Source organism: Rhinatrema bivittatum, chromosome 1, assembly GCF_901001135.1.
Source record: "Rhinatrema bivittatum chromosome 1, aRhiBiv1.1, whole genome shotgun sequence".
Taxonomy (NCBI): Eukaryota; Metazoa; Chordata; class Amphibia; order Gymnophiona; family Rhinatrematidae; genus Rhinatrema; species Rhinatrema bivittatum.
The window spans coordinates 516,019,927-516,032,678 of record NC_042615.1 but is presented as its reverse complement, the minus strand read 5'-3'; the positions used below and the strand labels follow the sequence as shown (position 1 = coordinate 516,032,678).

The 12,752-nt window shown below is 43.4% G+C and overlaps 1 protein-coding gene across 1 annotated transcript in view; it reads left to right on the top strand.

The window, feature by feature from the left end:
* Positions 1 to 12,752, top strand: part of LOC115096917 (annexin A1-like) — a 77,734-nt gene that overhangs the window by 53,496 nt on the left and 11,486 nt on the right. Inside the window, exons 9-10 of the mRNA XM_029612211.1 lie at positions 4,504 to 4,597; positions 11,846 to 11,941. Of these exons, the coding sequence (XP_029468071.1) occupies positions 4,504 to 4,597; positions 11,846 to 11,941 (190 nt within the window). The remainder of the gene's footprint in view (positions 1 to 4,503; positions 4,598 to 11,845; positions 11,942 to 12,752) is intronic.

Here is a 12,752-nt window from a genome sequence, read left to right as displayed (position 1 = left end):
CACCAAGCCCAGCCTCACTGTCTCAACCACATGTAAGAAGCTGGTTCAAGCCCTTCTGTCAAGAGTGCAAGATTATGCAATATTAGTGGATGGATGCAAAATCAGAGCAAAGCTAATCATTCTGAGAAGAATATCTTTACTAATGCATGCTGTACATCCCAAGGCCTTCTTACATGTCTTAAGTTTCTCCAACTCTGCATCCATACATGTCTCCCCTCCTGTTTCTGTATTAAACAAAAGCTTTCCCTTTGATTTTTCAGGATCATGCCTTATTTTTTCCTCCTCTGCTTCTCAGCCCTCTTTTCCTATTACACAACTTCCAATACCTTGTGCTCAACAAATGCCTCTTTCTTCTCACACACACACACCCTCACCCCCAACAGCTCAACTTGCTTTTACTTTCTTATCTCCAGATGTCCTATTCTCTGGAGGGTATGACCCCCTTCAATACATTGAGATCCCTCCCTCTACTCAAGGGACTTCCTCAGGGTGCATTCCACTGGCCACCACAAATCCTATCACCTCCTCTGTTATCTCCAATAAAACATGTTCCCATCCTCATATTGCTTACCTTACCTATTGAGCTTGTATGATTTGCTTTAATCATTCACCATATGTATCCCGATGAAATTATGTTTATCCTGCATAGCGGTATGCAACACTATTAAGTTCTAGTTTTGTATAAAACATTGTAACACAGTTGTACCCTCTGATGCCGGGCTCCAACCTCAGCCCCTCTCTCTTTGGTGGCAGCTGGCAGCCACCATCATGGTCATGCCACTGCCGATCCTCCCGGGTCTCCAGGCACGGTAGGGGTTTTCCCCCTGCTAACCCGTGCTTCCTCTCTCTCTCTCCTGCAGCCGCAGCAACTGCCTCCATCTTCCTCCCCCCCCCTTACCCTGAGGCACGCATGCATGCCACTGGCTGAAATTTAAAGGGCCTGCGCCGGAAATGCTCCCACGGCCCCTAGTGATGACATCAACTGCTCTGGGTATTTAAGGCAAGCTTGCCTTGGCAACAGGTCTCCTCGCTTGTTGCTGGCGTTGTTCTTGTGTTGCTGTTCCTGCTCCTGAGTTCCAGTATCCATTCCAGTTTATGTTCCTGCTCCTGAGTTTCAGTACATGTTCCAGCTCCCGTTCCTACTTCTCGCCCTTCGGTCTGACCTAGGCTCTTGACGTCTGGACCGGATCTGACTATGAGATTGCCGCCTGCCTCTGACTTTTGGACCGGTCCTAAATACAAGATTGCCACCTGCCTCTGACCTCTAGACCGGACCAGACTATGAGATTGCCACTTTCCTCATCTGGCTGTACCTGCAGGATCATCCACGCAGAGGCCCACTTAAGACCAGCTGGCCCCGGCACCCAAGGGCTCAACCTCGGGGAACTTGGGCTAGTATTGGTGAAGTTCCTGCTGGCTTCTGCTTCCCGTTTAACCTTGCTTCCCGACAGTGGGGACCTGTGGGCATTTCCTTAGGAAATTTAAATTTCAATAGGGAAACAGGTTGGTAATGGGATGTAATTGTCCAGGGTGGGAAGGAAGTGTGGGTGCCATGACGAAAAGCACATTAAAAATAGCTGGGTGCTGCATTGGGGACTGAGAGTAAAATCCCCAGTATACTTGCACATATGGGGTGAATTTTCAGTTACGCATATACAGTTTTGTATATATGCATATAAGCATCCTGTACTCATGTAATCAGTATTTTATAAGAATATAAGAAATTTTCTTGCTGGGTCAGACCAAGGGTCCATCAAGCCCAGCAAACTGTTTCCAACAGAGGCCAAACCAGGCCACAAGAACCTGGCAATTATCTAAATACCAATATGATCCCATGCTATTGATGCAATTAATATCAGTGGCTATTCCCTGAGTAAACTTGGTTAATAGCAGTTAATGGACTTCTCCTCCAAGAACTTATCCAAACCTTTTTTGAACCCAGCTACCCTAATGGCACTAACCACATCCTCTGCTTCGGATATATTTAAAAAGGTTTTTATTATGAGTTTTTGCCTCTATGGTCAACTTCATTTCAATTTCTCTCTTCGCCTGTCTTATCAATGTTTTATACTTAACTTGACAATGCTTATGTTTTATCCTATTTTCTTCAGATGGATCCTTCTTCCAATTTTTGAAGGATGTTTTTTTGGCTAAAATAGTAGGAATGTGAATCGGGCTTCAGACGATTGAAAATATCATACGATATTTTCAAAATTGTCAGAAATCGGGGGCTCCCCCAAAACGATAGGAAAACCCCACGATATTGTTTGTGGGGTTTCTCTTATCGTTTTGGGGGAGGGTGGGAAAAACGGCACACAAAAATAACCCCCAGGGAGCACTGGATGGCCGGGGCCATCTTTACAAATGGCACGGGCCATTCAGTGCTCCTACCATGTGACAGACTCAAAATCGCCGTCCTGCCAATACTCAAAATGGCGCCGATCGCCTGCAAGTCTTGTGGGGGTCAGGAGGCCCCCCCAAGCTGGCCAAAAGTCCCTGGGGGTCCAGCGGGGGTCCGGGAGCGATCTCCTGCACTCGTGCCGTCGGAATGCCAATCATAAAGATGGCACCGATGGCCCTTTGCCCTTACCATGTGACAATGTATCCGTGGCATTGGCTGGCCCTTGTCACATGGTAGGAGCACTGGCTGGCCGGAGCCATCTTTAAAGATGGCCATCGCCATCATAAAGATGGCCGGCGCCATCTTTAAAGATGGCGCCGGCCATCCAGTGCTCCTACCATGTGACAGGGGCCAGCCAATGGCACAGATACCCTGTCACATGGTAAGAACAAAGGGCCATCAGAGCCAAAACAAAAGGGCGCCGATGGCCCCTGGCAAAGCACTGGCTGGCCGGCGCCATCTTTAAAGATTGCTGCCGCCATCATAAAGATGGCGCCGGCCATCCAGTGCTCCTACCATGTGACAGGGGCTGGCCAATGGCATGGATACCCTGTCACATGGTAAGGGCAAAGGGCCATCGGCGCCATCTTTATGAGTGGCAGCCGACGGCCCAAGAATGGGAGATCGCTCCCGGGACCACCACTAGATCACCAGGTAATTTTAAAATGTTTTGGGGGGATAGGGAGGGTGGGAGAAGCTAAGGGGTCATCTTTAAAGGGTCGGGTGGGTTTTTTTTTAATCGGGCCATCGGCGCCATTTTTGAGTGGCAGTCAAAATGGCGCCGATGGCCCGAGAGCGGGAGATTAGTCCCCGCGCCCCCACTGAACCACCAGGTACTCATAAAAGGTTTTTGGGGGGGGGGGGTTGGGGGGCTGGGGGAAGGTAAGGGGTCAATTTTAAAGGGTCGGGCCTCACTAAAAGAAAATTAACGATTTGAATCGGAACCGATTCCGATTCACATCTCCAGCGATCAGATTTTTTTCTCCCTCCAGCCGAACCCGATCGTTAAGACAATCGGGCACACGATTCACATCTCTATGAAAAATCAATTTATATTTCATGGGGGATGCTTCATGAATCTTAATACTAAGACTGACTGCAATGATTCATTATGATAACATTTAAGAACTACCTTGCTGCATGTATGGGTTTTTTTAAATTTTGTTTTGTAGTTTTCTTTTTTTTTTTATTTCATTTTTCTTGCTTTTGATTGGTTGTTTTTCGTAACACTTCATTAAAATTGTATTAAATGGTCTGACAATAATATTTTGCTGCATTGGATTATTTATTTATTTATTTATTTATTTAAAATTTTTATATACCGGCATTCATGTTGCAAACACATCATTGCTGTATTTAATGATTTACTTTTTGTACTTTTAAGGTAATTTTATTAAAATATATTTTTTAAAGAGATTCATGCCTAGAAATATAGGTCAACAAGTAAGTTGTAGGTGATAACATTTTATTGGATTAACGCAGTATCGGCCAAATTTTAAATTGGCCACGCGCATAAAAACGGGGGTTACGCATGTGATAGGGCCTTGCATGTACCGCATGCATTTTCAAAAGGGCCCGCCCCGCGCGTAACCCCCATTACGCGCAGAAGTGCTGGGCCCAGAGAAAGGGGCGGTCTGGAAGGCGAGGAGGGGCGGTCCGGGGGTGGAGAGGGGTGGGGCTGGAGGTGGCCAGTACAGTGGCCATTTGCCACTGTGCCAAGGAAGCATGCGTAGCAGTAAGCAACAAAATAAATGAAAAGGAAAGGTAGGAGAAAGGGTTTAGGGGTGGGGAGGAGAGGAGAGGAGAGGGGAAGAGGGAGGGAGTATGGGTAGGGGAGTAGGGAAATTCCCTCCCGGTCTGCTCCTTAATTGGAACTCGGGGAGGCCCGATTGCATTGCCACACTCAATCTTATAAAATTGGACCCCCTGTGCGTGCTTTGAAATGCCTGAAAGGCAGAATAGAAATCAGATACATAAATTAACAAAATAGGTTAGTTCAAACAAAAAGTATCACCTACAAATTATTTGTTGACCTTTATTCCTAAATAATTTAAATGAGTTAACATGGAAATCACATTACTTTATTCTTGTGCCTAAAACAGGCTTTGTATGAAGCTGGAGAGAAGAGAAAAGGAACAGATGTTGCTACATTCACTGACATCCTTACAACAAGAAGCTTCCCACACCTTCGAAAGGGTAGGCAAAAGCTGATATTTTAAAAGATTTTTCTTACAGAGGAACTAAAACCAATTTGGTATAAGTTTTTTTGGGAATTAAGTTACTTGACATACTGCAGCAAATAAATGGCCATGACCCCCAAATCATCAAAGCTGGAAAAGAGGACATGCAACCAAAATAATTTTCAGTGTTTGCCATTACCAGTGCACCATAGTGCAGACTGTACAATACTGGCAATGGAGACAAGAGAAATGATATAGCAGCAGAAAACTGACTGCCATTTCACAATATATAAGTGAAGTTCCGAGCTCTCTAATGATACTGATTTTTACCTTATTGTATAACTGGAGAATTTTAGCTGCTTACCCCACTTCCTTCCCTATTTGCCTCTGGTTAGTCTTGCATTACTAGATTACTCTTTGGTTTGTGCCTTCCAAAAGCATAGGTGTTCAATTTCTGATGAACTGATTTTCTGTCCATTTTACCTTCTCCCCTGTCCCCATATTGGTTCCTATCAGCCAGGAATGCTCAAACAGTGATGTAGCCAGAACTGATTTTTTGGTTGAAGCTAAGGTTATCTTGAATGAGCACTAGGTATACAGGTCTGAACCCTACTAATTATATTCTCATTGGTAAATAATGCCATAAAGATGAGTTTTCAAAATCTTGCGTGTGTAAAAGTTAGCATATACGCATATAAATAGCCTCTACTTATGAATTCCATATTTTATAAAAGTTGCAAATAAGCACATATTTTCACTTTCGTGTGGAAAGTTTTGCACATTAAAACAGAGTGTTCTAGGTGCGTTCTAGGGTGGGGTCAATACTTATGTGCACGAGTAGCTATTTTAAAAGACACTTACCTACATTTGGCAACTTACACATTTTTATACTTGCTAATTATCTGGGGTAAGTGATAATAAACAGTGATTATTGTGTAGCATTGGTAGGGTGAGAGGTCTGGATGAACTGGGGGGAGTTCAGGCTGAAGATCCAAGAAGGACTCTATGAGTGGGTTAGCTGGTAGATTAATTGGTAAAATAGTTAAGTTCCTTAATGCGCGCATGTTTTATAATTGGCTGACTTATGTGCTTAAATTGGGACTTATGTAAGTCCTAATTTTTTTTACAAGTAAAATATGTATCTATATATTTTTAAAATAGGTAGGAAACATATTCATGTCACTGCATTGATATATGTGGTTTCAATACACTGGATGCATTCTCGCGTAAGCATACATTTGCACATATGGTGAGGGGTAAAAATATGCCTATGTTATAAAACGTGTGTATGTGATATGTGTGGGTTATAAAATACTATGGTAAAACTATGCACAGCCATACATGCGGGTATATACCTCCACGCATAGTTGTTGGAAAGTTGTTTGAAAGTTATCCTTGGTAGCTTTCAAATGGACATGCGGGTGCTCATAGACACATGAAGGTCTGCACATGCCCAGATACACAGTCATTTTATAACATGCACACACATATGCGCACATGATATAAAATAGTCCAGGTGTACTTATATGTTCTCCTAATTTAAAGCTTATGCACACTCAGCAGCATAAGTTGGGTTTCAGCTGTGTAACTGAGGGGATTTTATAACCAGCACTAACACAGACCCTTATCTAATAGAGAATAAGGGACTAAAATTAGAAACAGAAATGCTTGACAAAAGTGAAATAGAAAACTTGAGAACCAAGACTCTGAACAGAGCAAAATACAAAAAATATAAGAAATGCTCGTTCCCAAAGATGGCATATTCCATTCGATAAAAATTCAATATTTTTCTTTTTTAAATCTTTGCTGTCTGATCTTTTTATTTTTCTAATTGGTAGGTCCTGGTCTCTTTTTACCATTTTCCCCTTGTTGATATTTTCCTAATTCCTTTTTCAGAGTATCTTTTTTATCTTTCCGTTTCTTCTTTTCTCCTCTCATCTTCCCTTCCTCTCACACACACATGCATTCTCTCATAGGTTCTCTCACAAACATACAACTTCATGTTTTCTCTCACAGGTTCTGTTTTACACACATACAAGTTCTCACTCTCACTCTCTCTTATACACACACACACACACACACACACTGTTGGGGGAGCCTGCAAATCTCAATTCCTCAGGCTAGCCTCCACATACATATACATTTACAAATGCTCTCACTCTCTCAGATTCCCCCCACACACAACACAAGCTCACACACACTCAAGCTCTAACTCTTATAGACTTTCCTCACAGACTCCCTCATACACACTCACATAGAGGCTTTCACAGGCTCTCTCTTACACACACATACACATAGAATTTTGCATGCTCATGCATACACACACAGGATCTCACTTCTCTCGAGCTCACATATACACACACACACACACATACACACATAGAGGTAGATCTTCAAAACATACATGCGCGCGTACAATGTTCACGCCACCGGTGCGAACAAAAGTACACCAGATTTTATAAGATTCACGCGTAGCCGCGCGCATCTTATAAAATCCAGGGTCGGCGCGCGCAAGGCTGCGCAAAATCAGCAGCCTGTGTGCGCCGAGCTGCGCAGCCTGCCTCCATTCCCTCCGAGGCCGCTCCGAAATCGGAGCGGCCTCGGAGGGAACTTTCCTTCCACGTCCCCCCACCTTCCCCTCCCTTCCCCTATCTACCCCACCTCCCAGTCCTACCTAAATCCCCCCTACCTTTGTTGGGCAAGTTACGCCTGCTTGAAGCAGGCGTAACTTGCGTGCGCCGCCCTGGCATCCCCCGGCACAGGCCGCAGTGCTGGGGGACTCGGGACCGCCCTCCCGGCCCGCCCCCGAACCGTCACCATGCCCCTGGACTGCCCCCTGCCTCCGGACATGCCCCAGGCACGCCCCCTCCCACCTCTTTTACGAAGCCCCGGGACTTACGCCCCGGCAGCCTATGCAAAATAGGCGCGCCGGTGCGCGAGTGCCCTGCGCGCGTAAATCCGGGAGGATTTATGCATGCAGGGTTTTAAAATCTACCCCATAGGTTCTCTGTCAGGCTCATAAACACACACTGATGGCTCTCAATCTCTCTTACACACACACACACACACACACACACACACATATACACAAACATATTGTCTCTTCTTTTCTGCTGCAAGATGGGATCCATAGTGGCCATGGTACGGGCCTCTTCAGCCACCATAGGATATGGTCTACAGTAGCCCTTTATGGTGCAGTGGGATGAGGTCCACTGTGGCCATTCTGCAGGTCTTCCAGTGTTGGGTAGCTCTGATTAGGAAGGCTGGAATTCAAAGTGGATGGGCCATTGCACACCCATGCCCATCCATGGCTCCATCACAGCGCTTAAATGTTTTCAAACATATTAAAATTGTTAAGTGTAGGCAAGGGATTTTAGCATATCATCATTTGTACAGCGCATTCCAGATGTATGTAGTGAATTACAGAGAACACATAAGAAAGAGCTCCTACTCCTTGGAGCTTATAGTCTACTTAAGAAAGACAAGACACATTGACAATAAACAAATAAGAGGCTTTAAGTTAGAAGGGAGGTCATGATTGGGAAAAAAATAAAGTAGGTGGATTATAGTTGGAAATAACTGAGGAAAGACAGAGTACAGATGCAAGGAATGAGGCTTCTTAAGAGTTTATATAAGAAAAACTCAGTGAGGTAGTTAATATGGATGTGCATTCATTTGAACTGAATGGGAATCCACACCAAAAAAGCCCATTTTTAGTTTGGCTTGTTTCAAATGAAATGAATTCCTGGTACCCCTGAAAACCCACAACATTTTCATATTATGTCAGTAAATAGTGTGCACTTATTTATCAAGAAATATAAAAAGAGGGAATAAGGGAATGAAGATTTCTTGCAGGACAAAAAAAAAAAGGAAATAAAAACACTTTCCCCCTCTGTGACTATCTTACTGCCTCCCCAAAGTGGAAATTAAATTCTCTTTTTCCAGACCATCTCCAGAATAACTCTTCTTTCTCAAAACCACTACCTGGGTGTAAAGATTGTGGGTCTTTGTTGCTGTGGGGAGTTTGACTCAACCTAAAGAGAAGGCCCTGTAGGTCCTCCCCGACAGCTGAAGGGACCGGGTTGGTACAAGACTGGTCTATGGCTTCAGCTTTCCCAGCCCCATTCCCCTTAGGTTGAGCCCTCAGGTTGTGGGTTGATTGAGCAGTAAGTAAAAAAACAAAAAAATGGGGATAATTAGGGAAGGTTAGGGGTCGGGGAGGAGATGGGAAGAGATAGGAAGGGTAGGGTTAGGGATAGGAAAGTTCCTTCCTAGTCCACTCCAATCAAGGAGCAGACTGGGAGGAAACTGGGGGGAGGCCCGATTGCATCTCCCGCATACTTTACTAAAATTCATCCCCCCCCCCACCCTGCATGTGGATTTTTAAATCTACCCCATAGAAATATACAAATGACAGCAGAAAAGGAGCAAACGGTCCATCCATTCTGCTCAGCAAGCTTATAGTAGCATAAGCCATGCCATACAGGTCTCCCCCATAATGGTAGCATCTGCTGCACCATACAAGTCACCCTCGTACTTAGTTTCCCAAATTGTCAGAGTCAAGGCCCTTGTTGGTTGCTGTCTGAGTCCAATTTCCCATTACCTCTTGCCTATGAAGCAGTTGGTATTTCCTACTAAGTACAGTCTTCTGAGGTAAAAATATCACTTACAACATGTTAATTATATTTACATATATTGCTGAAGTACCAACTAGAAAACCCTGCAAAAAAGAATTGGAAGCCATATGATATTAGGTTAATGTAACACTTTGCTTCGCCCACAGAAATTCATGAGTAAACCGAACTACAATTAAATATAGTAAACCTCCCATGCCAAAATAGCACTCAGTCTCCCTACCTATGAAAAGGCATTAAGGCAACAGTGCAAATATTACATCAGGCCTTAAAGCACTAATGCTCCTTCTATTAGGAAAACAGAACAAGTCATTCTGCTATAGACCCATACACAGAAACTGCAAGCTAGCAGAATACTTCAGATCAGTCACACATGAAGACTACAGATGGACCCTCACCAAATACCAAAGAGATCATAAAGTAGAAATGCAAACATACAGACAAAAACTGAACTGGAAACCACAAGTCAGACCCTGTATGCAGTGTGACAGTAGAAAAACAGAAATATCATTCTTCATATCAAACAAAATCAAGAAATATAAAACATTAATCATAATAGTAAAACCATGCTAATAAAAAGAATACATATTTTAAAACAGGTGATAAATAGAACATCAAATAATTTAAAAAATCATATAAAAATGTTTAAATATTTCCCAAACTAATAAAATATTGCAGAACAGCAGACACAATAAATAACACACTATTATTAAAACTAATAAGGAATTTTTTTTTCCAGCTCTCCATACCTAGGAACTTTTGATTTCCACGCACCTATAGTGGTCAAGTTTAAAAGCCTTGTACGTCCAAAACTGGAAGATGTGCTGCATGAATTTTAAAAGGCCCGCGGCCACACACATATCTGCCGTTATGTGTACAAAAATCTTTTTGCCAAAAAAGGGGTGGGGTGTGTGTGTGGTCTGGGTGGGCAATGGCTGGACTGGATCTGTAGCATGAATCTAGCACGTAAGTAGTTATGTGCTCAAGCACATGCTGGGATCCCCTACTGCCTAACTTTACTTCTGCTATGGACGGTGTATAAGTCAAGTAACAAAAAAGAGTCAGGGGTAATCGGGTAAAGGGGAAGTAAGTTAGTTAGGTGGATTAGGAAGTCCTCTCTTTTACTAGGGCGAACTGGGAAAAAGGGCTATTGCGTAGGTGTTACACGCGCGAGGCAGCATTTGTGCTCATCAGTATAAAATCATGCCCACATATACGCGCATATAATCAGTTTTATAACACATATTGGTACATGCGCATATACCTGCATATGTTATAAAATTGCCGTGGCCATGTACAAGCACCGGCAAACACACGCACATGTGTGCCTGCATGCAGGTCTTAAAATTAACCTCATAGATTAAGATGGACTTGGGGGTTGGGATGAAGTGGGATGGAATGGGACACAAAAACATTCTCCTCTCCTCCTCCTACTCACACACGCTCCTCCCTCCATCCCCCTCCAACTCACCCAGATGTTCTCTTTCATATCCTCCCTGCCTCATTCTTACTCACAATCCCTCCCATTCTATCCCCTCCACTCACTCTTCATTCCACCCTTTCCCTTACCCTCCTCCTCCTTCTCCTTCTCCATTAACTCCCTTCCATTTCAGCCACTCACCTCTCATTACAATCTTCACCTTCCCTCTGACAGCCCCTGTTCTCCACTCACCCCATGGTTTTACCACCCTTTCATCTTGCTCAATCTCCAGTATTCACTTGCCCCTCTTCCCTTTTCCTTACTTGGTGGGCTCCAGCTCTTTTTCAGCAGTTGGAGCCTGTCCTCCCCACTGGGGCCGGCTGGGTCTTCTTTTGGTGGCAAGACCCAGCTTCACTATCAGTTGCTGCCTTTCTGAGTGGGGTGCAAACTCCCCCAATAGCTCTTGTCCTCTCTGGTGGGGCTGACACAAGAACTTTATCTTCCTGCTGGTGGGAGTGGTATCTCCACGGGCACATCAGTAGATTGCACGGCCAATTGGGACTCTTTTTTCTTGTGTTGTGTTGGGACTTTTGTTTGGTAGGAAGGGAGGCGATTTCTGCAAGGATATTTTAGAGGTAGTTTTTGCCACCCAAAACGTTTACTGCCTGAAGCAACTGCCTCACCTTGCTAATGATGAACTCCTGAGTCCATCAGCATAGGATTCTTCCTGGCAGGAAACTGGTCTTGTAGATAACTGTATCCATACGTTCCCCTAGGGCTTGTGATAAGAGAATAGGCTTCTATACCTAGGAGTAATTATCAGTTACAGCAGTATCCAAGAAAGGGACATTGCTGGACTGTCGGAACCAGCAGGGATATTTCCAGAACCCAGGATGGCTCCTTCTCCTTTGGAATCCTGTTTTGATTCTTAAGAGACCTCCTTCTCACTCAGTAATTCAGACTTACATCTATATCTATATCTATATCTACATGCACACAACACAAAGGGCTATATCCCCTCTAGAGGTCAAATAGCTCCACACATTTACTTAAAGGAATAGAATATCAAAGATTAGCCTGTGGTGCAGAACCATCCAACCATAAAGAAAAATGGAGGAGTTTAATTAGTATAGGTTGTCTCCAAATTTATATCATTGGTTACCCTAAGTTTGGCAAATTTTATTGTAGTAATACCCTGATATTTGTCTAGTTTTCCAGATGTATGGCAAGTACAGCAAGCACGATCTGAATAAGGCACTGGATCTGGAACTGAAGGGTGACATTGAAAATTGCCTGATATCCATCGGTATGTAACGCTCTCTATCCAAGAAAAACTGTGCTTCTACTTTCAAAAAATCAGTATGTCAAAAAATATAAAGAAAAAACTAGGTTAGCTATTGTTATATCTCAAAAAACTGGGAGAGTTTTGGTTATGTCTGCTTAGTTTGATTTTGTATGGTGAAGATGACAGAATCTTGATTGAGAAAGCTGAAAGACTCAGCAATAGAAAGAGATGGAAATGAGCAAAACCATATTTGCCAGTGGAAGTGCAGAGTTGCAGCTCTTGCTTAAGGGGGAGAATTCTCTGTTTTATTTGGGAAGAAATGTTTTCTCTAATGTCTCCCTACCAATATGTTTCCTATTTCAACAGTCAGCAATTCTCCCTTTAAAAGGTTTTCAAATATAGTACCTGACGCAATATAAAGAGCATGGATTGGCTATAGAAATACTTTCTTCCTGTCCAATAAATAAAGTTTCAGCACTATCTAGGCTGTACTTTGTGATTTCCTGTGGGGCTCATTTGTCATCAACAGTGCCATAGTGGGGATTATGGGATACATAACTCTATATCTTTTCAAAGACCGATAAGGTTTATATGCCTACCCTCTCTTGCTCTAGTTTTAATCTAAATAGCCTGATAATATAAGAAATAGAAAAATTGTGAGTGTGTGCATGAGCATGAGATTTAACCGTTTTATTAGACCCATTTGATACAATAGTGATTAGAGAACCAGTTCTGTGGCCTGACTTGCAATCCTTCTCAGGGTACGACTGTCAGCATAGAGTCCCCTTTGAAAACTGCCTACAAGGCATGCAAGTTAAAAGTACCTACATAT